This window comes from Halichoeres trimaculatus, unplaced genomic scaffold (assembly GCF_033239565.1).
Source record: "Halichoeres trimaculatus isolate MK-OKI-2021-1 unplaced genomic scaffold, fHalTri1.1 fHalTri1_scaffold_2, whole genome shotgun sequence".
Lineage (NCBI taxonomy): Eukaryota > Metazoa > Chordata > Actinopteri > Labriformes > Labridae > Halichoeres > Halichoeres trimaculatus.
This window is the reverse complement of record NW_027437180.1, coordinates 7,557,191-7,583,206: the sequence shown is the minus strand read 5'-3', so window position 1 is coordinate 7,583,206 and position 26,016 is coordinate 7,557,191. Positions and strand designations below refer to the sequence as shown.

The following is a 26,016-nucleotide window of genomic DNA, read 5'->3' as shown; positions in this document are numbered from 1 at the left end:
ACAACAGACCAGGTGACCCTTCTGTGCCACGACATAGAGGAAAGCTTCCAGGCAGGAGAGAAGGCCAGTGCTGTCTTCCTCAACCTCACAGCTGCTTACGACACTGTCTAGCTGCGTGGGCTCCACATGAAGCTTCTGGAGACCATCCCAGATAAGCACATGGTGAGCTTCATCATGAACATGCTGAGCAACCGCAGCTTTCGGCTCCACACCAGCAATGGCCAAAGCAGTAGGGTGAGAAAGCCCAGGAATGGTGTCCCGCAGGGTTCAGTACTTGCACCACTTCTGTTCAACATCTACGACCTACCCGAAACAACATCACGGAAGTACGGCTATGCAGATGACCTGGCCATCTTGCTCAGGAAGCCATCTTGGGCAGCAGTAGAGGAGGGCCTTTCTGAGGACATGAACACCCTGTCTTCATACTTGAAGGACTGGCGCCTCAAGCTCAGTGTTGAAAAGACTGTGTCAACAATGTTCCACTTGTACAACAAGGAAGCCAACCGCAATATCAACATCATGGTTGACAATTTCCGGCTACAGTCCCAGTCCTCCCTGACATACCTCGAAATGAAGCTGGACCGGACTCTGTCTTTTAAGCAACATATCGACAGTGTCAAAGGCAAGACCACTGCTCGTGCCGCTCTGATACGGTGCCTAGCCGGTACCACATGGGGAGCCACCACCAAGACACTACGCATTTCCACTGAGGCCCTGGTATTTCCCTCCGCTGAGTACTGCGCCCCAGTCTGGAGCCGCAGCCCTCATTTTAAGAAGCTGGATGCTGCCCTCAACACTGCCCTACGGACTGTCTCCGGATGCTTACGAGCCACCCCAATTAACCAACTGCCTGTCCTCGCTGGAATCGCTCCAGCAGAGGTCAGACGAGAAGCAGCCACGCTTGCCCTTGCTCGGAAGGCTCAGCAGTGCGAGTCCCACCTCCTCCACAAGGTTATCACAAAGACACCGCAGCGGACACGCCTCAAGTCCAGGCGCCCCTTTGCCTCATACGCCAAGGAACTGCTCCGTATAACACTGGCAGACACCTCCAAGGCTTCCTGGGTGAAGGCAAAATGGAGGGACCAGTGGAAGGCAGCAATACCATCACCTGTTCATTAAGAACCCAACAGATGTTCCTGGCCAGCATCTTCCCCGTAAGGAGTGGACAACCCTCAACCGCTTGAGGACCGGTGTGGGACGCTTTGGTGCTGCAATGCAGAAGTGGGGTCTCACAGAGAATGCCCACTGCAAATGCGGGGCTACACCACAGACTGTGGAGCACGTGACTTCCAGCTGCCCCATATATCGGCCACCAAACGGAGACCGTGGCTTAAAAGACTTGGACAGTGACACGCTGGACTGGCTTGCTGCAACGGAGCTGGAGGTCTAAGGACATACGACAGAAGAAGAAGAAAATGCAAACACCCTTTTACATTTTAATTTAAATTATGTCACACAGTTTGCAGTCTTGAAGATGAAAATGAAAATGAAAATGGTATATTTGACATTTAATTTTAATTTTGATGCAAATAATGCACCTTTAAACTTGAATTGAAAATGCATTTAGTGTATTGCATTTTCATTTTCATGATTGCAATGTCATTTTAGTTTTGGCAGCAATACGCTTCCATAGGTAGAGGTATCCGACGGTGGCCCTGCCGCTTGAGTCTCTGCCGCAGTCCGCCACGTTTCCCTCTTTTCCTCGCATGCCTTGGCCTGTCCGACCAGCTCCGGTTCTACGTAAGGGGATTCAGCCGGTTGATGTTAGGGGGAATAGCTGTCAAGGGATCTACGGTGCCCATCCCGGACTCACGAAGCAGGAGTAAGAAGTCGCGGCTTTACTGGTAAGGTCTACCACTCTCACATACTCCAAGTAAAAGGTGGAATAAAAGTATTAAAATGAAAATAATGCCCCCCCATAATGCTATGGTGATTCCCCGCCGCCATTGTTTTTCACAAGTAGTTAAAAGAATTAGTAAAAGGAGTAAATAAAACACTTAAAACACACTTAAAACACAGCCAAACAAACGAGCGTCTCACACACTGCTGCTGCGTGTCGCCATAACCAGCGCCACCAAGCTTAGCTTTCATAATTTTTCTTACATTTATGATACAAAATGTTTTAAGTTTATCAGTTCTGACAGATGGTTGGTTTAAATTTGGGTTAACAGAAAAATAAGATGAAATCAGACATAGGCTGAAGGCTCCAGTACAAGAGTACATTTTTTAAGCGTAATGATATATATTTAGTTGTATATATTAGTAATAGCAGTAATCATCTACGGTGTTATTTTACACGTGACAGTTTACAGCCACACACTGAATGTGCACATCTTTTCACACACATCTTTTTTTAAACATGTCAACCCTGAGCTGACAGAAACTCACAAGAGGAACCTTCATCCTTAGAGTGTTCAGCATCTCGTCAAACAAGAATCTTAGATTTTAACTGTGTTCACGATGATGACAGCTATTAACTCACATTAAATGCAGTAAATCAGAAAGACAAAACACTGTGCACCCTGGCTTTACTGGACAGCAGCTCATTCCTTCAAAGACTATATGTACAAATTCTGCCAGATTATGCACACCTGTGTCTCTCTGCGGTTTTGGTTCACAGCTTTCACTTGGTTCAGAGCCAACCGCAGGCTGCAAAACAAGGCACGCTGCAATTAAAGGGACAGCTTCTAGAGTGCAGCTGAAGCAATGCAAAATCTGATCACAGCAGCATAAGAAGATTAAAACACGCCAGGCACTGGAGTTCTGACCTCTTCTCAACTCTAAATGATTTATTGATTCATAAAGGGTGAATGTTGTAGTATGCAAAACTGTACCCTCAGGAGGATTGTAAGTGCCTCACCGAAAACAGGAAATCAGAATACTTCCATCTCATTGTACCCACTTCCCTTACCTGAAGTGTGCAAGAGAAAAATTTGCTTCATGCAAGCTGACTGTACATGAAAAGCACTCGCTTTTTTTTTTTTTTTCAACTATGTGGTTGATTTCTGCGCCCTACATAAAAGTTATCTCACATGAGTCTTTGGATAAAAAAGTTTGATGAAGAACTCTTTCAGGGTAGAAAAGTTTTATTGGTACAAATATGCAAAAGGAAACTCATTTTAAGACTGCATGTGTATGACGGTTGTTTGAGCTGTTTTTGTACGACATGAAGATCCATGTTTAAAGCAAACCTCATCACACTTTGTACACGGTTACGGTACATTTAAAAGTTTTTAGCTGAAAAAATTGCAATATTGATCATAGCACATATGTTCTAAGCGTACTGCTTTTGATTTGATTGACAGCGAGCAAACTTCAGAACACTGGTAGTTGAGCATTGCACAGCATTTATGATCGTGTGGTTTACTCATGGATGGACCGGGGCTGGCTGAGCCCAGGGCAAACCAATACACAGGTATCATAAAAAGGCCAATAATAAATAACAAAAAGAACTACCACTGACTACAAACTCCTGAGACGATACTGTCACTGTAATACTGATACAGAGAGTAAACAAATATTCTCCTCCTGCTCCGCTCTTCACAAGTATATCTTTAAAAAATTACAACATGCAAACAGCAATAAAAGCAACGATGACACTACCATACAAAAGACAACGATAAATATAACACTGATCAATGTTTGCGTCAGGTGACAGCTTTTCTTTTTCATATAACTGTACATTTTTTAAAATGCGCTGATCTGGGGTCTGCCAGACGTAGTGCGAGAGATATGTATCGATATGTGCAGAGGAGGGCCTGTATGGGTACGACTCAATGAGGCAATGAGGCCTGTGAACAGAGCATGGTGCTTCAACACGCTGGTGGCACACAGAGCAGCTTTTGATTTTAACAACCTCTGCTTCTCATTTAAGTGCTTTGCATTTTCGCTGATTTGTACGCAAACTTTGACAAAGCGCCCATCAGGTGTTCTTCATATACTTTAGCAAACTGAGATGATTCTGTGCAACATGTGATCAGAGGATTTCATCCTGACACTCGAGCACGCTCAGTGAGCTGCTCTCGCTTTGCTCGGCCCCTCTGACGGCTCATTGGGAGGAGCGTCTTCGGTCTGAGCAGAGGTGGTCTCTGAGCCCGTGTTGCTGTCGCTGGTGCCCTCCTCCATGGCTCCTTCTGGGACGCTCTCTTTGTCCTCTGATGCACCCTCCTCGCTTCCTGTGTGAGCCTCGAGGTCCTCTGAGGCCTTTGGCTTTTCTGAGTCAACGACAGAGAAAAAATTTATGAAGTAAAAATCATGAAGAGACACTTCACAGCCAGGCGGGTTTTGTGGCTTTTTGATGAACAGACATAAATAACACGGATGACATTTCAGAGCTGAACAGTAAAAATAAGTCAACGTTGATTTATTTCTTTACAAATCTGTTTTTCACCAATATTATTAATAATTCCCCAAAGACTTCCAAGTCAAAAACTGAAAACTTATTGTCAGAACATATCAGTTGTGTTCTCACATGTTGTATATTTATGACTGTATGGAAACTTCCCTTTCAAAGTAAAAACAAAGGGATTTACTGTTTTTTAAGAGACTCAAAAATATGAGACTGAGCTGTAATAACCAAATTACACTCTATACCAGGGGTCTGCAACCTTTACTTTCATAAGAGCCGTTTTGCCTCAGCTCACCTGGATTAAATTCATTCAGGAGCCACAAAATCTACTTTATCTTCAAAACGAAGACGAAAAGATTAAAAATTGTAAACATAGTAAAACTCGTGAAAAAATATTGACACTAGAAGTTTTTTGTGTTTATGAAATTGTACATGTGATGTCTTGTTCTTTTATATTTAATAAATTTGCAGATATAAAAAAAATCAAAACAAATGTGTAATATCATGCATTTCTTAAATTTGCAAAATTTATGAAATTTTGTCAAATTTTGCAAAAATAAAAAAGAGATAAAACGTGAAAAAATAAATAAATAAATAAATCCCCAAATTATGAAATTTAAAAATTTGCCAAATTGTCTGAATTGGCAAAAAAGAAAAAAATTAAAAAAAAAAAAAAGGAATTCAAAGAATTAGCAAAAATTTTAGAAATTCAAAACATTTGAATTTCTTTTTATAAATTTAAAAATTTTTGATTTAAAAAATGTCAAAAAATTAAAAATGTTAAAAAATTAAAAAATGTCAAAAAAATTTAAGCTTTATTGACAGATGTGATGCATATTTAGTTTAACAAAATGTTAAGTTATGATTTTATTTACTGTCAATGTCTTCAATCATCAATGCCCTTTGTAAAAAACAAAAATTCTTTATTTTGATAATATTTTTTAAAGCTTCAAGGAGCCACTACAAAGGAGTCAAAGAGCCGCATGAGGCTCCAGAACCACAGGTTGCAGATCCCTGCTCTATACACTGAAGGCCTGGCGATCAGTGTATCGACTTGAGGGAAGGTTGAAGTTCACGTCTGTTTTTACGCCGATTGTGTATAATCCTGATTTCCAGCCTGGAGTGTGTGATATTAGTTTTAAACAGTGGGGGAGGATGGTGTCCACAGATTGAAGGACTTACTTGCTGATAATGTGGTTATGATATTTTGAACAAGTAATCCAGAAATATTCCATCCCCAGATGTGACTTCTTTCATTATTTGAAGTTAAGAAATTACATTCTGCTTAGTGCTACTTTAATTGAGAGATATGATAGCTCTCCTGCTGAAAAATTACTATTACTCTCAGATAAAGAGATATCTGTGAGTGTACTTTACAAGGCTTTGTATTTGACTCCTCATACGGGGCTACAGAGGCTTAAAGGCACATGGGAGAAGGAGCTTAGTGTCATTATCCATGATGAAAAGTGGGAAGATGTTTGGAGACATGCTAAAACTGTTTCAGTCGGCAATGCTGTTTAAAACTATACACAGAATACACATTTCCCCCAAATAGAGATGTGCACCTTTCACATTTGAAACTATACGGTACCGATGCCCGGCAATCTGTACTGGTACTCATCAGTACCAATTTTCTGTACTTTTTGGTGTTTTTGTGGTGGAAAAAAAACAATTTGTTTAATAATAGAATATTAAAAAAAATCATTTTGACATTTATTTTTCAATACATAACCTTGCAATGCTGTGTTCATGTTCAGCATGAAAAATCACCTACTCTTCCACTCCCTCGCAGTCACAAGGATGCATTTAGGTACCTAAACATGGTACCTTTTGATTTTACCTGAATTGGTATCTGGTACTTTTGACAGAATTTAGTCGGTACCTATAAAAGTTCCTAATTCGGTACCCATCCTTACCCCCAAACGCAGACATCACTTCAACCCGACGACTCACCCATGTGTCTTAAATGCAAGATAGAAGTTGGAAGCTTAACTCACTGTCTCTGGTCATGTCAGAAACTGCAAAACTACTTGTGTAAAGTGTTTGAAATAGAAAAGATCCTGGGTTTAGAACTGAAGATGGATCCTGTCTCTTTCTTACCGGGCCTCTCGAGCCGATGCATAACATCAAAGAATAAAAAGAGGCTGTGCTGCATCCTTACCTACGCAGCCAGGGAGAGCATTTTACTGCAGTGGATTACTGAAAAAGTACCAACTGTTAACAGCTGGCAAAGAGAGGTGCTTGATCTGGTGCTTCTATAAAGTTTGGGAACTCTATTTGACTATGTAGAGCTGGATGTCTCCAATATTATGATGCAGAGATTTTTTTGAATGCTCATACTGTAAATTCTTAATGTAACCCCAAGTATTATTTTTTGAGCTGGTGTTTGCAATGTTCTGTTTGCTTTTTTTTATGTGTAGAAGCCATATTTTGTACATACTCTTTTCTTGTAAAAGTGAAAAAAAATTGAAGCCATCTTTTAATAACTGTTTCACTGGACTGAAGGCGCAGATTGAAGCCTCACCTGGTGTATCTGTGGTGTTTGATTCTGTGTCCTCGCCCTCTTTGTTGCTTTCACTCAGAGGGTTCTGCTGGGACTTTTTGCCATGTGTTGCACAAATGTGCTTGTCTTCCTCTGCTAAGACACAGGTTGGGGCCTCCCTCGCACCTTGGTCTCCTGCATCCTTCTCTCTCTCTGCCACACGTTTGCGGGCTGCCTCTTCTGCTGCAGTTATCTCTGCAGAAATCTTCTCCATGTCCACCTCCACCTTCATACAGCAGAGCTTTGAGAACAGAGAAGAGTCAGAAGGAGTGAAAACACTGAATGCACTTTGTAATTAAAGGTAACTGATGGCTGGACATGCACATGCAGGTCTGACTCTGTAAAACGTTGCATAACAGAGTTTAACTAAATACACGTGCTCTTTGCAACAAAGCCTCAGTTCATGTTCAGCCTTGACTTCTCATTCACAGACACCACACTGGAAAAGCAGAGTAAAGGTGTAATGGTGCCCCCTGTTGTCAGCAGGAGACGCTGCATTCAGCTGCACTGTGCTGCATCTCATTTCAAAACAACAGTTATTGTGAAGGCCACAAATTGTAAACGATGACAGATATATGATTGCCAGCACATGTGGATGGAGTTAGCAGCAGCTGGTGGCTGTAAGGCAGACGTAGACCGGCACACAACCAGAGCTGCACGCTGTTAGGTTAAACATTCAGAATGAAGCTTGCGTGCGAGGAAGTGATGACCAAACCCTGAGTAAAAGTTACCCTTTTGAGCTCATTCGTAAACGTTTCTGTGGCTTCTATGAATTTTCTTTTCTTGTCCTGATGGCGGTCTTCAATCTGAAGCAGCTCGGCCTCCAACTTTCTCTGTGATACAAAACAAACTTCACAGTTATTCCTCCACACACCATGAAAACAAAGCTTTCTCTCTGCTAAACTCAAACACTCTGTGGAGACTGGGAGCTTTGACCCCACCTGGTGCACCATCAGGGACTGGACCTGGCGCTTGAGGACCTGCATGCGAGCGGTGGTGACGACCGACCGCACGTCTGGCACCACGCTCTCGCTGAGGATTTCGCTGATGAGGCGGTGGTTGCGCTGGAAACGAGATGCAGCTGAATGCTTTATAGAGAAGCCGTCGTCGTAATCTGCAGACCAGGAAAAAAAAAACATCTGATTGTTTTAGGAAATAAATGTTTGTGGGTAGTGATGTGTTACCTTCTATGACAACAACAAAAATAGTACACAGCAGAATGATGCAAACGCTGCCGTATCGAGACGCTGTAAACACACGGAGGATATTGCTCAATATTTATACTGAGTTAGAGTTGATTACAGGCTATTATGGCGAAATACATCCAAAGGCAAAGCAGGACCGTTATTGTTTGGTGAATTGGACAAGCAGTTAATTATAACCCACTGTGTGGAGACAGATGTGGTCTGCAATTTTCATCCGTCACAAAATGTTTATCTTGGTCTTAAATGTATACCTCTTTAGTCATTTAAGTACAGGACAATGGTGCAGGAAGGTTCAAATCTAAATACAGTTAATCTATATGTTCTAAAGACAATAATCATCCCTCATCCAGTTAGTCCGTTTTCCATGCTCTGTGGGGATTAAGAATCAGGTCCAGATGGTTTGAATCTGCGGTTCAATTTAATGTAACTCGGAGATGCATTCAGAGAAAACAGAGCTGCAACTTTTACAGTGATTTCATTTCAGCATTGACCCAAATTAGGGTCATCCAGTCTGTTTAAATTTATAAACTCTTTGCAATGCCGCTCCTTTGGATAAAGATAGAGCATCACATGACCACCACTTCAATACAGAGTGGGGTAAAAAAAACCCCACAAAAACCAAAGATCTAATCTAAGCCTCAATGGCACTTTTATCCTTGAAAACAGCATGTTTCAGACTAGAGCCCGACCGATTAATCGGGCTGATTATGCCTGTCACCGATTTATCAACATCGGGCAAAATGTAGCAGATTTTGCTCCATAGAGATTCTGTCGCTCCTGTTCCTGTGTGTCTGTGTGTTGGGCTGCACACTGCCTGAGTGCCCGCCCCCTTCGTCCACCATTATCTAAAGTAAGACTATAATACGGCGTTTTAACGTTGTGTAAGTTGCTCATTGTGTGTTTACAGTTTGACTTTTTTTCTACTTACTGTGTTTAAAGTTTGACTTATTTATTTATTATTGTTTTTACAGCTTGTTCTTATTTATTATTGGTTAACACTACAGTTCTTATGTTGACAGTTTTATAATTAAAGTTCCTTATTTTAATTTTATAGTGTTCTGTCTCTGTCTTGAATCATATGGGTATTATAATAATTTGTGTTCATATACAGTATATATCCTGTGTATATCAATGAATTTATTATAATATCAGCTGATACATCGGATATCGGTCGATATATTGAATATCGGTCGTTATATCGGATCTCAGCCGATATACTGGATATTGGCTTTTTTTCCCCCCCTGTATCGGTATTGGCATCGACCCCAAACATCCCATATCGGTCGGGCTATATTTCAGACAAAAACAACTTTTTAAGAAGATTTTAGTTAATTAAACTGCAAAAAAAATGAAATCTTATCAAGTGTTTTTGTCTTATTTTTGGGAGAAAATGTCTTTTTAGACTTATTGTGAGCAACATTCAACTGAGTTATTTCAAGTTATTTAAAGACCAAAAATGAGCTCTGAATTGCTTGTAACAAGTTAAAAACAGTCTGCCAGTGGAACAAAAGAAAAGTTACTTAAAACATTACTCTAGCTTCAAGCAATTTTTTCTTATTCCATTGGCAGATTTTTTTTTTTTATCACGTGATACAAGCGATTCAGACCTTATTTTCTAGACTGGCTCGTATTAAGTAAAGGACAGTTTTACAAAAAATGAGACAAAAAAACTTGATAAGATTTCATTTTTTTGCAATGTACAGACAGAAAATAGTTAACATGGAGAATAGTGATGCAGGGAGATGTGCACTATGGATTTAAAGATGGTAAACAAGCTCATGTTCAACAAAAATAAACTGATATCTACATTTGTTCACACAGTGTGGACTTGGCTGCAAATAAATTGTTGCAGTGTGTGGTTTCAGAAGCATTCAGCAAAACAGACTTTGATATGGAAATAAAAGGTGCAGGTATGTTTATAGGTGTGTGCATTTGTAGAGTACCTGCCCTTGTCAGTGGTCTCACACATCAACAGGAAGCAGTCACATGCTGATGGTAGTGTGATGATAGACATCCTTATGTGTCGTGTTAAAATCCATCTCTTACAGTAAAGGTTGTTTTCTCTTTGAAGGATAAGTTTGGTTTATACAGCTTTTACATTGTTTATAGAATGAAGTAGAACAAAATACTCACCCATAAGGTTTTTCTGATCCAAGCAGTGCTTCAGGAGATATTTAGATCCAAAATTGTGCAGGGGACGTCCGTATAATGGGATCCATCGGGGCATAGACAGCACCGCTCCTAAAACTGCATTAATCGTCCAAAAACTTGTGTTTTTCACCAATATTCCATCATGGTCTGCTCCGGGTTAGTCCTCTGCTGCAGTCTGTGTCACTCCAGACAGCGCTGTGTGGCTGTTATGACCTCTGAACTGACGAAGACTTTGTTTCCGATTGCCCCCCCGCGCGTCGTCATGTAGCCTGCCGTCCTCCCCTGAAACAATGAGCCGCACTGCGCATGCACGGAGGGGCGTAAACAAAGTCTTCGTCAGTTCAGAGGTCATTACAGCCACACAGCGCTGTCTGGAGTGACACTACTGCAGCAGAGGACTAACCCGGAGCGGACCACGATGGAATATTGGTGAAAAACATGAGTTTTAGGAGCGGCGCTGTCGATGCCCCGATGGATCCCATTATACGGACGTCCGCTGCACGATTTTGGATCAAATATCTCCCGAAGCACTGCTTGGATCAGGAAAGCCTTCTGGGTGAGTATTTCGTTCTACTTCATTCTATAAACAATGTAAAAATTGTATAAACCGAACTTATCCTTTAAGGCAGTATCCTCTGCGATCATGTTTCAGGCTGTCTGCATGACTGATTTAAAAGCTTCATATTTTTCCAACAGCCTTACATCCATTCACATCCAGAATGTATGACTAATTTAGTTTTTTTTTTTCCAATAACTACCATCAGATGTCCTACTTTTAAAAAAAGGAGCACAACAGAGCCACAACTTGACTTGTAGTTTGTCAGTAACCAGCACTTCATCATCTCTGTGAGCTGTTTGGATGCTGTTAATAACAGAAACTGCTTCATGGCTGCAGCTGAGTGATGGATCTCTGTCAGACTGTATTCATTACCACAGAGTCTGAATATGAAGCCGCCTGGAGAGCTAAATCTTGTTTAATCACTGACGTACGTGCGGTCTGTTGACAACAGAACCTACTGGGATAACAGCTCTGACATTTTTATAGACTGGGCTGTTTCTAAATGGGAATTGGTTTTATCTGTAGTTTTCCTGTACATCATTATCTTCCACTGTAACCCTGCCAGACCCCAGACAAGCATCATTTCCTTGAGGTGGGTGTAACTCAAACGTATTCTTCCCTGTTGTGTGTTAACGTGTGTGAGTGTGTGTGTGCGTCACTCTTTAAAACAACAGAGAAAAGAATGTAAATTTTGTAATTACGTCCAAACCAATGCCAAGAATACCTACAAAATGTAAACAGTTTAGCAAAAACAAAGTTAATTTTTTTTTCCATTGTGCAACTTAAAAAGCGGTAATTGCTTTTCAAAGGTGGCATTACCAAACATGTGGATGGTTGTAGCAGTGGAGGAGGAGGAACAAAGATAACAGTCTCTCGGTGTGCGGACTGGCAACTCTGTGTGGTCGTGCTGCAGTAATTACAGCTCTGTCACAGTGCTCTAAACCTTGGGAGACAAAGCATTTAGCTGAGTGGCCTTACCATCTGGATCCTCCGCTGGCTGAATGCTCATGTAGGGCTCGCCCTTGTCCAGCCTGGACTGCCTCTGACGGCTCTCCTCTTCCAGGGCTGCCTCTGCTCTGCTCTTTGCGTTCACGTAGGCTAGGTAGGCCGGCGAATTGTGATAGGCCTTCATGCTCTCATTATACTCAATCTACAGTGAGAGACAACAGAGATGACGAGGAAACAGAGAGGGCAAGCAGACACAACAAGTGGACCCTTGTTTCAAACAACTAGGCAACACAAGGAAGATTTTACTCAGGACTGTTAGAAAGGAAGGAATGATGACTGGAGGGACCCACAACTGCTGGAGACACATCTACTGGTCATCCATCAGTGAAACCCCAGAAACATCCCTTATAAAACAACCAACCTTCTCTGCTTCGTAGTCATTCAAATAATCCTGTTTCTCCTCATCAGTGAGGTCCCTCCACATGCCACCGATTATCTTCCCAATTTCCCATAGCTTCAGATCAGGATTGGAGGCTTTTACTTGATCCCAAACCTGGTGATGAGAACCAGACATGGTGTGGGGTTGGGTTGGGTTGGAGGGGCTATAAGTGGTTATCTCTTTGCAGAGAGGTCACAAACCAGAGGAGGCCGTGTGCTTTAAGCTCCATCTCAATGTGAAGTGGACCGTCCTGCCTGAGCCTTGGCCTAGTCAGCCTGCACACCTACCTTATCAACAACTGTGAGTGTCTGAGCAGAGAAGAGCATCTGACTACACCTGAGCTGACTGAGTATCTAATGACTGAAGCATCCCTGTGTCCAACAGAGCATGTGATGATACAAAAGGAAACAGTCACACAGCGTGTACTTACCTTACGACTATATCTCATGTATGGCATCAGAGGCTTGTCAGGAGGTTTGGGTGGCTTTGGAATATTTATCCCTGAGGAATTCTGGTAACAAAGAAAAAAAATAGAAAAAGAAAAGAAAAACTTAGGCCATGGTGTTCAGTGATCAGGTGTCTCCTTCAAAGCTCCCTGAGATAGTACAGATTGTTAAAGTACATGCAGTGAAAAGTTGTACAGTCTGACACAGAAGTGCCAAAAAGAGACTTGGAATCAAATAAAATATGCATCAAAGTCCTTTCTTATTAATTCCATTAACTTCATTTAATTAATGTCAGTTTGAAGCCATACAAACGTCAGGAGCCCCACAGAGCACTGGGTACAGACTGTGAAAAAAAACAACAAAAAATCTCACTTAAGCTGAGATTTACCCATAATGCCATTATCAGAGTCAGCCAACCACAGCTTGCATGCAGCGACTGAATTACTGCTCAGCAGCCAGAGCCATGCCGAGCAGCGAGTCTGGAATGCCATGGCAACACTGATGGCATGGGTTACTTAACATGGCTGTCAGAAATGCAGACTTTGGAAGGTAGGTGGTATTTGGATTGACAGATGGAGTCTTAGCCGGTCTGTACGGTGATGGAGGCAGCAGAGGGAATTTAGGATGACACAGATTCAGGCTCAGAGGTGAAATGAGTCTTGCTTGTCATTCTGACTGTTTTGTGGCATAATGTTTCTTAAACAACAAAAATGCAAAAATGTATCCAACCAGCAAAGGTAGTCTTTGTAAAAAAAAAAAAAAAAAATGCTAAAAGAGGCTTTTGCACTCAGAGCACAGAGCACTTTTGAAACTAGAATTCTCACTTTAAGGCTATTAGCTAGCTGCTGGTCATTATTAACCTGAGATGATTTACTATATTTTAATATCCATACCGTTACCCGACTGTTGCTGCTTTGGCTCCCTCCCAGTCTGTAGTTGTTGTAGGCCAGGTGGCTGTAGGGGTTGTACCCCACAAACCCGGTAGTGTTGGGCATTTGCTGATGAAACAAATGAGACAGAAATATGAATGAGAAATGACATAAAAGAAGAGGAGAGGAAGCTAAAACAAAAATTTGAGGACCAATGAAAGGAGCAGAGAGCGCAAAGGAAAAAAACAACAACTTGCATTTCATGCTGGGGCTCTAAGGACACCAACTTTACCAAGGCAGAGGTGACTTCAAGAAAAAGCTGGTCTCTTTGAAAGATGTGTTTTAAATGTGTTAGAAGGAACTGTAACAGAAACATCAGCTTAACCTGGACACCAAAGCAATCAATGGCTCTGCCAAAGCTCTCAGCAGACATGCATCAGTCCTTTTTTAGAGGATCCTGACTTCTTTGTTTCCTTAGCTCACCGGTCTGCAACCTTTACTCGCAAAAGAGCCGTTTTGCCTCAGCTCACCTGGATGACAGTCATTCAGGAGCAGCAAAATCTACTTTATCTTCACATTAAGACAAAAAAAAGTGTATAATCAGGTGAATAATTACCTAAATGAGAAGTTTTGTATTTATCAATTTGTACATGTGATTTCTTCGTTTTTTATTTTTATTATTTTATTTATTTTACTTATTTTTCAATAAATTTGCAAATTTAAGAAAAAAAAAGAAATTTGTAGTGTCATAGATTTTATAAATTTTGCAAAATTTGGAAATTGAAAAAAAAAATTAAAAATTTGGCAAAATAAAAAAATATTTTAAAAAATGTGCAAAATTTCAAAGAAATTGATGAAATGTCATTAATTTGCACAAATAATGCAATTTCAAAATTTTGCTTAATTTCCAAAAAAATGTAAAAACTTTCTAAAATTGCGAGGGATTTATATAAAAAATTCAAAAATTTGCAAAATTTTGGCAGAAACGTGGAATTCTTTTTCTTAATTTGCAAAAATGTCAAAAAACTGAATTTAAAAAAAAAAAACTACAAAAGAAATCACAAAAAAATTAAAGCTTTGTTTCTAGAGGTGATGCGTTTTTAGTCCAAATTTTATATTATAATTTTACTTAGTGTCTGTGTTGTTATCATTAAAATATTAAAAGACCTTTATTTTAATAATATTTTCAAAGCTACAAGGAGCCACTGCAAGAAGTCAAAGAGCCATATGAGGCCCCAGAGCCACAGGTTGCAGACCCTTGCCCTAACTCAATTATTATCACAGTTCACCCTGTGATAATAAATTATACAGAGTTCACGCAAGATCCCTTCACGTTGTTCACATCCCTATCCAAGTAATTTTACTGAATTTTTTAAAATTTGCATTTTTGTTTTGTCTCATATTATTCTCATTTTATTTGTGCTGGTGTAATGGTTTTATATGTTATGTCCATTTTAGGTTTTGCTGCTGGTCTCTGAGGGCAACTAGAGCTGCACGATTTGGGGAAAAGGTGCGATTTGCGATTAGGTGGACAATATTGCGATTGCGATTGTGCTTGCGATTTAATAAAAAAAGTTGTGTCATGATGAGTCTACACGCTTGCTTGGTTATCATGGAGAAAAATCTGAATTGCATGTGCTGACATTGCGATTGCGATTGCGATATCCTCTTTTGCGATTACATAATTGCGTGTGCTGACATTGCGATTGCGATTGCGATTGCGATTGCGATTGCGATTGCGATAATCGTGCAGCCCTAAGGGCAACCCAACAAAATTATCTTGTACAACTACAAAGATTATAAGTCTTCTATCTTACCTTTTCTCTGATCTTATCTTAGCATCAAAACAGCGACTATCTTACCTTATTTGAAGGAGATCTAGGAAATACAACAAAAAGCTGGTGGACACTGCAACCATGCCACACTGTGCTGAAGCTTAAGGACTAAGACAATTTCTGTTTGTTTTTTCTTCAACTCTAAGAGAAAAAAAGCTACTGTGTTACCAGGTTCTGCAGCATCAGGGCCAGAACATCATTAATATGTAACAGTTTTGTTTAAAAAAGCTCTTGACTACAGCACTCAACTGTCACTGTGTATTTTATATACCTATATATTACTGTAAAGTACATCCTTGATATGCAATATGCCCTTTTACCTCTAGTATTTATATTTTAACTCAATGTTTTTTCTAGACATGCACCGATCAATCAGTGCAGATTTCCTTCATTTTGGGTGATAGGTGATTAGGGATGGGTTCCTTTTCACATTTGAAACTATACCTTGTATTGGTGCTGAACGGTACCAATTTTTGGTACTTTTTTGTATTTACGTGGTAAAATAATATACATTTTTAAAAAGTAAAATCTTAATTTTTTTCAATGCAACATATTTATCCTTCAATATATAAGCTTGCAGCGCTGCGTTCATGTGCAGCATGGAAAATCACCTACTCTTCCATTCTGTCACAGTCACAAGGATGCATTTAGGTACCTAAACATGGTACCTTTTGATTTTATGTAAATTGGTATCGGTCCTTTTGACTGAATTCGGTCGGTACCCATAAAAGTACCTAGTTTGGTACCCATCCCTATCGGTGATCAGCCCATCCTTACATATGAAACTGATCTCATATACCTCCAGGAAGGTCTGACAGCCAGCCTTTGTTGCTTTTTGCTCTGAAACTAAAACTCAGGACACTTTATTGGTTGCTTAAGTTAAAACATAAAAACTTTATTGTTCAATTTTTCAAGGTATTGTTCAATGATTTTCAATAAAAATAAGATTGGAACATTGAAGATATTTGCTGTCAGTTATAAAAAATAGAAAATAAAAATCGGTATCGGCGGGTCAGGCTTTTTTTAAGATCAGCCAGAAAATTGTGATCAGTGCACTCCTAGTTTTTTCACAGCCTGCTGTTTTCTTTTTCTTTTGATTGGCAATATCCTCTGAGCCTTATGTAATGGAATTTTGTTGAGATGTGAACTGACTGGTACATATTTTGTGAATGACATTAAAAGTTGGTCAGTCGATCAGTGGATCATTCTATCCATCTGACATTACAGTAGTCCCCCTATTTTTACATGTTTTTGCAAGGATATTAATAAAACAAGTGAACTCAGCTAGTTATCAAGGGGAAAAGTAAATAAAATGTGAGGACACATGTCTGTTGAGGGCTTCAGAAGGTGTCATATTGAGATATAAATACTTACAGTTGTAGGGGCAGGGGGAGGAGGAGGGGCATAGGATGGTCTTTCTGTTGTAGAAGAAGAGTTTCATGTTACATATTGTAAATGGGTAAAAAAAATAAATCATCCATTTGGTGATCAATAATCTTTGATATTGCTATGGTTTTCTTACTTAACCTGCATCTACAGCTCAATGTACACCCAGATGAGTTAAGTCTGTGTAAATAAATATGTAGCAAACTTGTACCCTTTCATGTTCACAGGGGGCTCGAGCATATCCCAACTATATATTGGCGGAAGGCTAGGTATCATTTATTTATTTATTTAATTTGGATTTGTTTCTTGGAGGGCCACTTGACAAGCCTATAGGGGTTTCTTTGGTCCTTCCTTCATATCACCTGATGTTACTGTTTGCGGCTTTATTAATTTCAATAAATTAATTACTTAATTAATTAAGAAACAAATGAATATGACACAGTGCTCACTCGGATAGAGCGATAATCGCACACATACATGGGGAGACCATGATGCAAACTCCACACAGGGAGGTACCTGTCCACACAGGGGAGCGAACCAGCAACCTTTTTCTGGGGAGCAACAGCTGCTCATTATTGGGACAGTTGGTGACACTGCATTAAATTAACTTTTCAATCTCCTTGATACATGGATTGCTTTAACTGAGTTAAACCTGGTAACAGGATGCCACCAAACAAAGCCTTTTCTTTGTTTTTAATTTTGCATATGTATTTGAAAAAGTCAGGTATATTTTATTCTTCAAGTATTGCATTTAAACTTCTATTTTTAAGGACACTTTATTTGATTTTTTTTTCTGTATTAAAATCCGGGTTTAGAGAGCAGGTCTGATGTGTTTCAATGCACATAAGTAGTGTCATCTTCAGAGCCAAGGATCACAACAGTAAAAAAGAACAACTCCCAGTTTCTTACTTGACATCTTTGCAGTGAGGTAAAGCGGTCAGTCCATGCCAGTCATCTGATCTGTAATAGACATTAGCTTTTTAAAGTTAAATCGCACTGAAAATCGTATCGATGAACTAAACTGCGTTGACAGGATGGCTCACAGATTGCACAACACAAAGAGATATCACTGAGGGAACAGGGCAGGCTAGCACCGCTAGCACCGTTAGCTTTGAGTTAGCTCATAAATGATAGGTGAATAAGAACAATGACAGGCTAGTGTGTCAGGTTTGCTCAAGAAAATGTTCTTGTGACTGAATGTTGAATGCCCAAGATGAAATGACTGTTTTGACGGCAAAATAATTTGTGTGAACTGTTTAATGACCCGTGTTTGAGGTGTTTTTGATCGTTGTTCCGTTTGTCAGCTTTAACTAAGCTAACGCTAACAAGCAGCGACGTAATGAGTTGTTTTTTCTACTAAGCTAGGTCAGTTGTCGATGAAAGCGCAGGGCACCAGTTAACGTGTGTGACCTCAATGTAAGTATGCTGTTATGACTATCAGAATGTCTTATAAATGCTTTGTGTTACCTCATCAGCATAATCACGTTTATATTGACAGATGGTGCGAAGCAAGCTCATGATTAGCTGGTAGCTTAGCAATCTGTATGAAATGCAAATTGATCATGGGCACGCATCGTTTTGTCAGTTACACAACCAGAGACATTAAAATTCCCCTAGTATCAGTTGTGACAGCCAAGCATATGCACGACAGTAAAACCAGAAAACTCACCTTCAAAGCCGTAAGTCCCCACCACTCAGTGAAGGCTTTGGTTTTCACAGGGAAGGCTAGCAAAGAGAATCAGTCCCCGAAATAAACGAATGAAACGGGGTCCACTCATAAGATTCCTGCAGAATCTTCCAGAATTACACCCCCACCCTCTCCTGCTCATTACAGCTGTTCCTGATGTCGATGCTGAGACTAATCGCTCTGAGCTGTCTCACTCATTCTCATTACAGCAGGGACATCTTTCTCCTCATCTAGAAGAATAGAGAAGATATAAGAATGAAGCCTTAGCTTACACTCTTACATTTTACAGAGGTAGTATTGACTTTAATTATTAAACTGATTGGAAGACACATCTGCTCTACAAATGTACATTTCCAAAGTTTGCACCTGCCTGTTTTATTTTCAGGTATCTGTACGTATTATGAGTAGCTGAAAGTGTAACAATACTATACCTGATATACTTCCTTCATAAAATAGGTTATAGTCAGTCTGCAATACTTGATGAATTGCTAGGCAACCGTACAATGAAGCGTAACCTTAGAATACAAAATGCTCCAAAAGCCTCACTGCACCAGGGTCATCACAAAGGGTCACAGAGCAGTGAAACATAGCTATTTCAATATTGCCATTTGGTACCAGATATAAATGAAATGTATTACATTATCAAAATTTTCTCCCAACCCCACTAAGCATAGAGAGAGCTGGAATGGTCCATTATGTCACTATACCGTAAGTTGCATTACGCACGCTTCACGGGCTACCAGGCTTAAGGGAAGTTCAAGGTTGCTCTATTCACTGCTCCCTTGTTGTGAGAACTGAAATACTTTGCATTCTTGTTCACATTGTTCGAGAGTCGCCCAGGTCAATGGTTGTAATAGTGTGTTGACTAAAGATAACAATCCAAAGCCTGTAGGATTTGGCTTATATCTCTGTCCGTTCAACCTGAATAGAACCTGTTTTGGATTTGTTAATTGATTGTGTTCATTGTGACCCCGTTTCTTTCTGTTTACACAGCACACTTGAGAGCTTATTCTCTTTCTGCTTGACCTGTATCTTGTATAATATCCAAACAGACACTGTTGTGATCTCATCTGCAGGTGTGCTGCTTTATCTGCTTTCATTCACCGAGCAATGGCCAGAAAGATGTATGGATGGGACGGGGCCAGCGGATTCCACAAGAGGCATGGGCAGCCCCTTGTTTGGCCTTGGACACCTGTGATGAAGTACATCTGGAGGTAGGTTGAAGGTCACATGCCTCGTGTAAGCTACTGTGCATGTTTAACATGGACACTCACGCATGGCTTCTCGGACACAGCTGTGGGAGGGTGAACATACAGAGGCAGGACATGGCCTGTGACATTTTGACCCAACCATAGGGAAACCTGAAAAGCTGTTCTGCTCATTTTGATTCGGACCCAGTTTTTAAGCCTGTAGAGCTCTCCAAAATAGACTCAGGCAGTGGAAGTAAGCAGACTTGAAAGTTTACTCTGGAGGTGGACAGAAGAGGTATTTATAGAAGCTGCTGTTGCCAAAGTATTGTGATGTATAATTCCACAGGTAATCCCAGGACAAATGTCTTGAGTAATAATGTTGACCTGGCTTTCTCAAACAGCGTTCAGTCAATTTACATCGTCAGATTTCAGGATAGAATTTAAGACACATCAAGTGTTATTTGTCAACTCTGTTACACACTGTGCTGACCGGTATGTTTGTTCTTTGCTTTTACATATGAGCTTGAGACAATAATTTGAAGTGAACGAGAGAAGTTAGCATGAAAGCTCTGAAATATGTTCACAAGTGTTTACTATTTTAAGTATGGATGTTAAGTGCACCTTTAAACTTAAAACACAAACTGCAATCCATCATAGGTGTGTTTCCTCACCCATACTGGCACAATAGGCCGACCTGCTTGCTTCATTTGTGCTATAACTGTTTTGTTTGGATTATTATTGTGCCTTCCACAGTGAGGTAATGCTAGCAGTAATATAATATGATGTTTGAAATAGTATTCTGGTGTTCTAGCTTAGGTATATGTTAAGCTAACGTAAAATATTTATTCAGCTGTACAAGATATGAAACACCCTTAAGTATTCATTCAATATTTACTAACCTTACAGTTAATACCTGTTACTCTGTCCTGAACCAGGGCTGCAAACTGTGTCAGAAAATGTGCACACAGATAACAGGTACCATTCATCCACACAGGGTACCAAACTCAACACAGAAGAAAGTTTGACACAGCAGTTAGAGGTGAAATACCCTGAAATATGATCAGTTAGGAGGAAGTTAAGTTGTGTGAAATGAAGGTACTCCTGTCTCAGAAGGAGATGCTCATCTGAAATGTTTTGATTTTATTTTGTCCAACATTTTGTGCGTATGCCCGTATGCAGGGGTATAGAAATTAAAGTAGTCCACTTACAGGTGCAGTTACACTGATAAACTTATACTGTGGTCTGCAAATAAACTTGGGGTGGGGGGTTGAAAAGATGCAAGATATGACCCCCTGTTGTTCCCCAGCTCAAGAGTACGGCCAGCGGCCACATTCCTCCAATCTGAAGCAGACTTCAGCGGGTATCTCACATGCGCATGGCCCACCTACGTCACCGTGAAGCGTTTGTTTACATGAAGTGCGATTTCATCAGAGTCCGCACAATGAGACACAGAGAGCACTGCTTCAACTTAAGAGACTTTTGGACCGATGGTAAGTCGTTTTGCCCCTCATAGCCGTCTAACCCCCCGCTTCGTGTAAAATGATTGTCGAGAGATGCGCTCGCGGTGATCATACGTCATGGATCACACGCGCTGTCCGCGTGCTTGTGCTCGCGCATGAAGTAAACCGTGCTGAAGCCCACCTCTCTGAAGTATGCCAAAGCAGAGAAGTGGATGGTGCTGAAGAACATATGGCAAGCCCTTTTAACATTTAATAGCTAGTCTGGATATGTAATACAGATATCCACAATTCAATTCTTCCAAGTCAAATTGAACACTTCAGATATCCACAATGACATTATTCCTTTCCACACTTGTAATTTCAGATATCCACAACTTAATTCCTCCTAGGACAATTCACGCCCCTTTTCCCATTCATGTGTGTGGGGTTTCTCATTACAGATATCTTAAATTCAATTATGGATAGCCACAATGTAAGATGTGGATATCTGCAACTAAATTTTGACTATCCATAAATGTAGTTGCAGATATCTACAATTTCATTCTGGCTTGTCACAATTCAAAATTTAAGATATCTTCAACCCCCTTCCATTAAAGATATCTATAATAGCATTTATAGATGTCTTTAATTACATTTTGACTAGTCAAAATGCCGTTATAGATATCTTGAACTGGAATTATGCCCAGTCAGAATGAAATTGTCGATATCTGCAACTAGATTTATGGATAGCCATAATTTAGTTGCAGATATCTATCATCAAGTTACAGATATCTTTAAATTAATTGTGGTTAGAGATATATCAAATTCGAGATATCTTAAACTTTTATTTTGACTAGTCAAAATGTAATTACAGATATCGCAAAAGAGAGTTTCGACTAGGCAAATTGATGTTGCAGATATCTGTAATGATGCCAAAAGTTATGACAGGTATATTAGGAGGGGCTTGCTGCAGTGAACATAGCTCTTGTTCCCCACAATGTCCCTGATTATAAATTTGTTTTATTTCATGGCATTTTCTAAATATCTCGTCGATGGCCACAATCGCCATTTCTTCTGCTAAGAAAACTGTTAAAATGATTTTTTCTCCTCTCTCCTCCAGTTTATTTGGGTCAGTATCCAATGGGAAGCCTCGCATGTCTAGCATCATGAACACATTTCTGACAGTCAAAATCACATTTAAGATATCTTTAACTGTAATTCTCGATAGTCGAAACTGAATTAGAGATATCTGCAAGTGACATTTAGGATGAGTGACGAGGTGAAGGGCAGCTTTCGGGGAGTCATTGCAGATATCTCTAACTCAGTTTTTTTTTTTTTTTTTTTTTTTTTTTTTTTTTTTTTCCCTTGTCCTGTTCAGCGTCACGACAACAGAATTATGGTCTGGCTGCCGTATTGTGCAGAACACATTTGCTTTTCCAAAGGGAGCCGTTAATGTATAGAGCTGCCCTTGAGTGTTAAAATGGTACTCTTTATTAGTGTTTGTTTTTTTTTTTTAAATTATATATATATATTTTATACATAAATACACATACATACATATACATACACACACACATACGTATGTATGCACATATATATACATACGCATACATGTATCCATACAGTTTCCCTCCCGTATATTGCCAAGTTTGAAGATTACTGCTTAACCAGAACAAGGTGATATCAGGAAAGAAACAATGAAAAAGGAAAAGATTGTAGAGAAGAGACTAGACAGGGGGGGAGAGAGAGACAACAAAACAACAGTAGAGAACAACCACAACAACTGAACAGATGACTACAGACAGGAGAAACAAATAACCAGCTACTGAGCCTGAAAGGAGACAGTATCCTGGGGTCTTTGAAGTCATAATCACAAGAAGAACCTGGAGAGATGAACTACACATATAGGGCTACAGGTGGCAGTATAGAAAATTGGGTTTGATTTGGGTCAGGTGATCATGTCAAGGAGTGATCATGCAGATGTGGCCCCGCTGCTCCCAGAGGCCAGACATGCACTGAGATAGCCCTCATCCCCGGGCGTCCCGCAGCCACAACAGAGCACAGGGCCCAGACAGACCACCATGGAGACAGCAGCACGCCAATCCAGGAGGAGGCAAGGGGGGAGCGTCCCGGGAAGGCTAGAGGCAGGCCCCCGACACTGCAGAGGGAGGACCCCAGGGGCCAGGGACTGAGGTCTGCAGGCCCCGCTAGACGCAGGGCCCCCGATCGAGTGCAGGGGGTAAGACCAGGGGTCACCTGTGCCCAAGGGCCACTCACCCCCGAGGATGGGGGGTTCGGCCAGGCACCCGGGAGGACGGACCCAGCCCAGGCCACCACCTATCACGAGTCGGTGCCGGCCCCCAGCGCACCCAGCCAGACACCAGAGACCACAGAAGTCCTCTCCCCAGAAACCCAGTATCCCCCGTACACAGCCTACTGTCCCAACCCACCCCTATCCCCCTCTCATCTTTATCACAGCTCACCAGCCCTCCACCGTGGACCCTGACACCCGCACATAAACATTCTGTCCATCCATACCCATACTTTCACACAACAGCACAACAACACCACAGCACCACAAGACGACCACACAACAATATCACAACACGGCATATATATATATATATATATATATATATATATATATATATATATATATATATATATACATATATACATATATATATATATATATACATATATACACATACATACACATATACATACACATATACACACATACACATACATACATACACACATACATATACACACACACATACACATACATATATATATTCATACATATATAAATAATTTTAAAAAGAGGATTAAATAAATAAATAAATAAGTAAATAAGTAAATAAGTAGATATAAAGCCATGGGCATCCTCCGGGGCGCAGCGGGACCCCTGCTGTGCCACTCGCCCAGAACCCAAGGCAGCGGATCCCCTTTTTACCCCATGCCCCAGGGGGCATGGTAGAAACAGGGGTGTGAGAAGAGCCCCCTGCCCTACCTCCCCCGCTCTGTAGTGTGTGGATGTTTGTGATCCTAATGCAGTTAAAAAGAAAAGTTAAAATTGGGGAGTGGACGGCCTCGTAGCTCATGGGGCAGTGCCCTTCAGGTGGTTAGCTCAAAGTGCCCTGCCTACCATATACCACTTGGCCCACCCCAAGGGTCTCTGTGTGTGTTGTGTAGAGTAGTTGGTATCATGTAGGGATGTCTAAGTGTAAGTAAAACTGAGGCGCAAGTCTTATCAGGGTGTAGCAGAAGTGGTCCCTAAGGACCTCTACCACCGCACCTGACGAACGTGCACCTCAAGGTCCTAAGTGTGTGGATGCTCTAGATGAGCGGGGGAGTGAGGGCTGTGGGGCAAAGTAAGACCAGAGAGGAGAAAGCTCCCCTCTGGAGGGTGAGCCGCCCTATTGGCAGCAATAGGCACCCCTGTTCCCCGGGGCCCACCGGGGCAGGGGGGGCCCAGGATCCGCCAGACTCAGAGCACCGGGCCGTGGCAGCCAGAGGGTCAAGGACACCCCGGACCACCCTGGCCCATTGTATATTAGAGAGATATATACTATTATATAGTAATATATAAATAATAATAGAAATAATAATAATAGAAATAATTATGGTAATAATAATAACAATAATAATAACAATAATAATAATAATATTATTCCATTGTTTAGAAAAATTCACACACGTACATAAACACAGACCTGCACACACACACATCTGAACGTAGACTCTCTAACTCAGTTTTGACTTGTGGAAACTAAGTTACAGATATCTCTAGATGTCAAAATTGAATTTTGACTAGTCACAATTATGCTGTTGATATCTATGATGTTAATTCCGGAGAGTCAAATGTAGCTATCAAATGTTAAAAGGGCTTGCCATACATATCTCCCTTCTCCAACATAGTGGCATGAATGTGAGCAGGGGCACAACACGTATTTAGAACAAAGTTGATTATTATTTTAGTTCCCTTTGTTTTTATTTTGTACTTTGTAGACAGTCTCTACCTCAAGTCACACTCTGCTTTGCAAATAGTTATGAAGTGCCTACCAAAATACCAAAATACTCACGTGACAACCTTAAATATTTCTACCTGCAGTGGTAGCTGCTCCAAGCTATCTTACGTCTGACTCAACACCCAGTAACCTCTGACATAAATCTTCAGATGTAACCTTGAAGTTAAACACTGTGTTTTGCACTCAGTGTCATCCTTCAAGTGCTAGTTTTAAAACCACTTAGAAAGTAGACATGTAGTAGACAAAGGATGTAGCCTTTTCGATGGGAAATAATTACAGAAGAGGTTGGCTGATGGCCCAAAAATAATACTGACATTATTCTTAAAAAAGATGATAGTGACTAAAGAAAGAGGGTAAGTTATTGCCCTACTGATGCATGTACTCTGGGGTTTTCAGCGCATATTGAAGTGTATAAGCTGAAAACTTCAAAGCTGAACTGATTTAAAAGGAATATTTTCATCCAAGCTTAGACATTTGAAGTATTTGCCACGGCAAAGCTTTTTTTGTGATGTCCCTCCAAGCAGCATTCTCTGGCCGAGAGATAGGAAGCCATTTCCATATCTGTGAAAAGTCACCTACAGATTCTAACAGCAGCAACAACAACAACACCATCATAGCTTCTAAAGTGTTTTAATTGTTCTATTACAATGTGTACATTTCCATAGCTAGTACATTTTCAGTTCCTGTGTAACTGACCATTTCATTGGTTGAGTTTCTATATTTCAGTTCTTCCATCTCTTCAGTGCTTGAATATAACAGTCCTGTCATTAACAGATAGACAAGGCCTTTCAAACACTAGACCATTTGTTTGCATGCAAGAATGACTTCATCTCTTCTACACATTAATATATAATATCAAAAACAAAAAGGAACAGTCTTTTCTGTTTAGAAATGCAATTACAGTTAAGTACAGCAAAAGTTAGAGATCAAGCAATGCA

General features: G+C 40.6%; 2 protein-coding genes across 11 annotated transcripts in view; one reads left to right on the top strand and one right to left on the bottom strand.

The window, feature by feature from the left end:
- Window positions 1-3,037: 3,037 nt before the first annotated feature.
- LOC141799726 (SWI/SNF-related matrix-associated actin-dependent regulator of chromatin subfamily E member 1-like) lies at window positions 3,038-18,645 on the bottom strand. 8 transcript variants are annotated; one of them, XM_074682066.1, is made up of 11 exons: window positions 18,398-18,645; window positions 17,638-17,688; window positions 16,717-16,760; window positions 13,538-13,636; window positions 12,623-12,703; window positions 12,175-12,306; window positions 11,784-11,955; window positions 7,832-8,004; window positions 7,622-7,723; window positions 6,873-7,131; window positions 3,044-4,214 (listed from the first exon to the last, which is right to left on the bottom strand). In XM_074682066.1, the coding sequence occupies exons 2-11, from the start codon at window positions 17,642-17,644 to the stop codon at window positions 4,009-4,011; spliced, it is 1,275 nt and encodes a 424-aa protein (XP_074538167.1). In that variant the 5' UTR covers window positions 17,645-17,688; window positions 18,398-18,645; the 3' UTR covers window positions 3,044-4,008. The 8 variants fall into 8 exon arrangements, with proteins under 8 accessions (XP_074538217.1, XP_074538201.1, XP_074538191.1 ...); XM_074682056.1 differs by having other exon boundaries at window positions 3,048-4,214; window positions 13,532-13,636; XM_074682100.1 differs by lacking the exon at window positions 12,175-12,306 and having other exon boundaries at window positions 3,039-4,214.
- Window positions 17,670-26,016, top strand: part of LOC141799708 (zinc finger protein Aiolos-like) — a 57,008-nt gene continuing 48,661 nt past the window's right edge. For 2 of the 3 annotated variants that reach the window (XM_074682028.1, XM_074682037.1), the window contains exons 1-2: window positions 17,670-18,144; window positions 19,492-19,629. The gene's annotated coding sequence lies outside the window, so the exon portion shown is untranslated. Of the gene's footprint in view, window positions 18,145-19,491; window positions 19,630-21,003; window positions 21,096-26,016 lie in introns of those variants that run through there. The other variant, XM_074682043.1, reaches the window with a different exon arrangement.

Coding starts and splice junctions, on each gene's coding strand:
- LOC141799726 (XM_074682056.1), bottom strand. Junction 11,956..12,174: donor ATGACTACGAAGCAGAGAAG/GTTGGTTGTTTT, acceptor CTCTCACTGTAG/ATTGAGTATAATGAGAGCAT. Junction 8,005..11,783: donor GCCAGCGGAGGATCCAGATG/GTAAGGCCACTC, acceptor CCTGGTCTGCAG/ATTACGACGACGGCTTCTCT.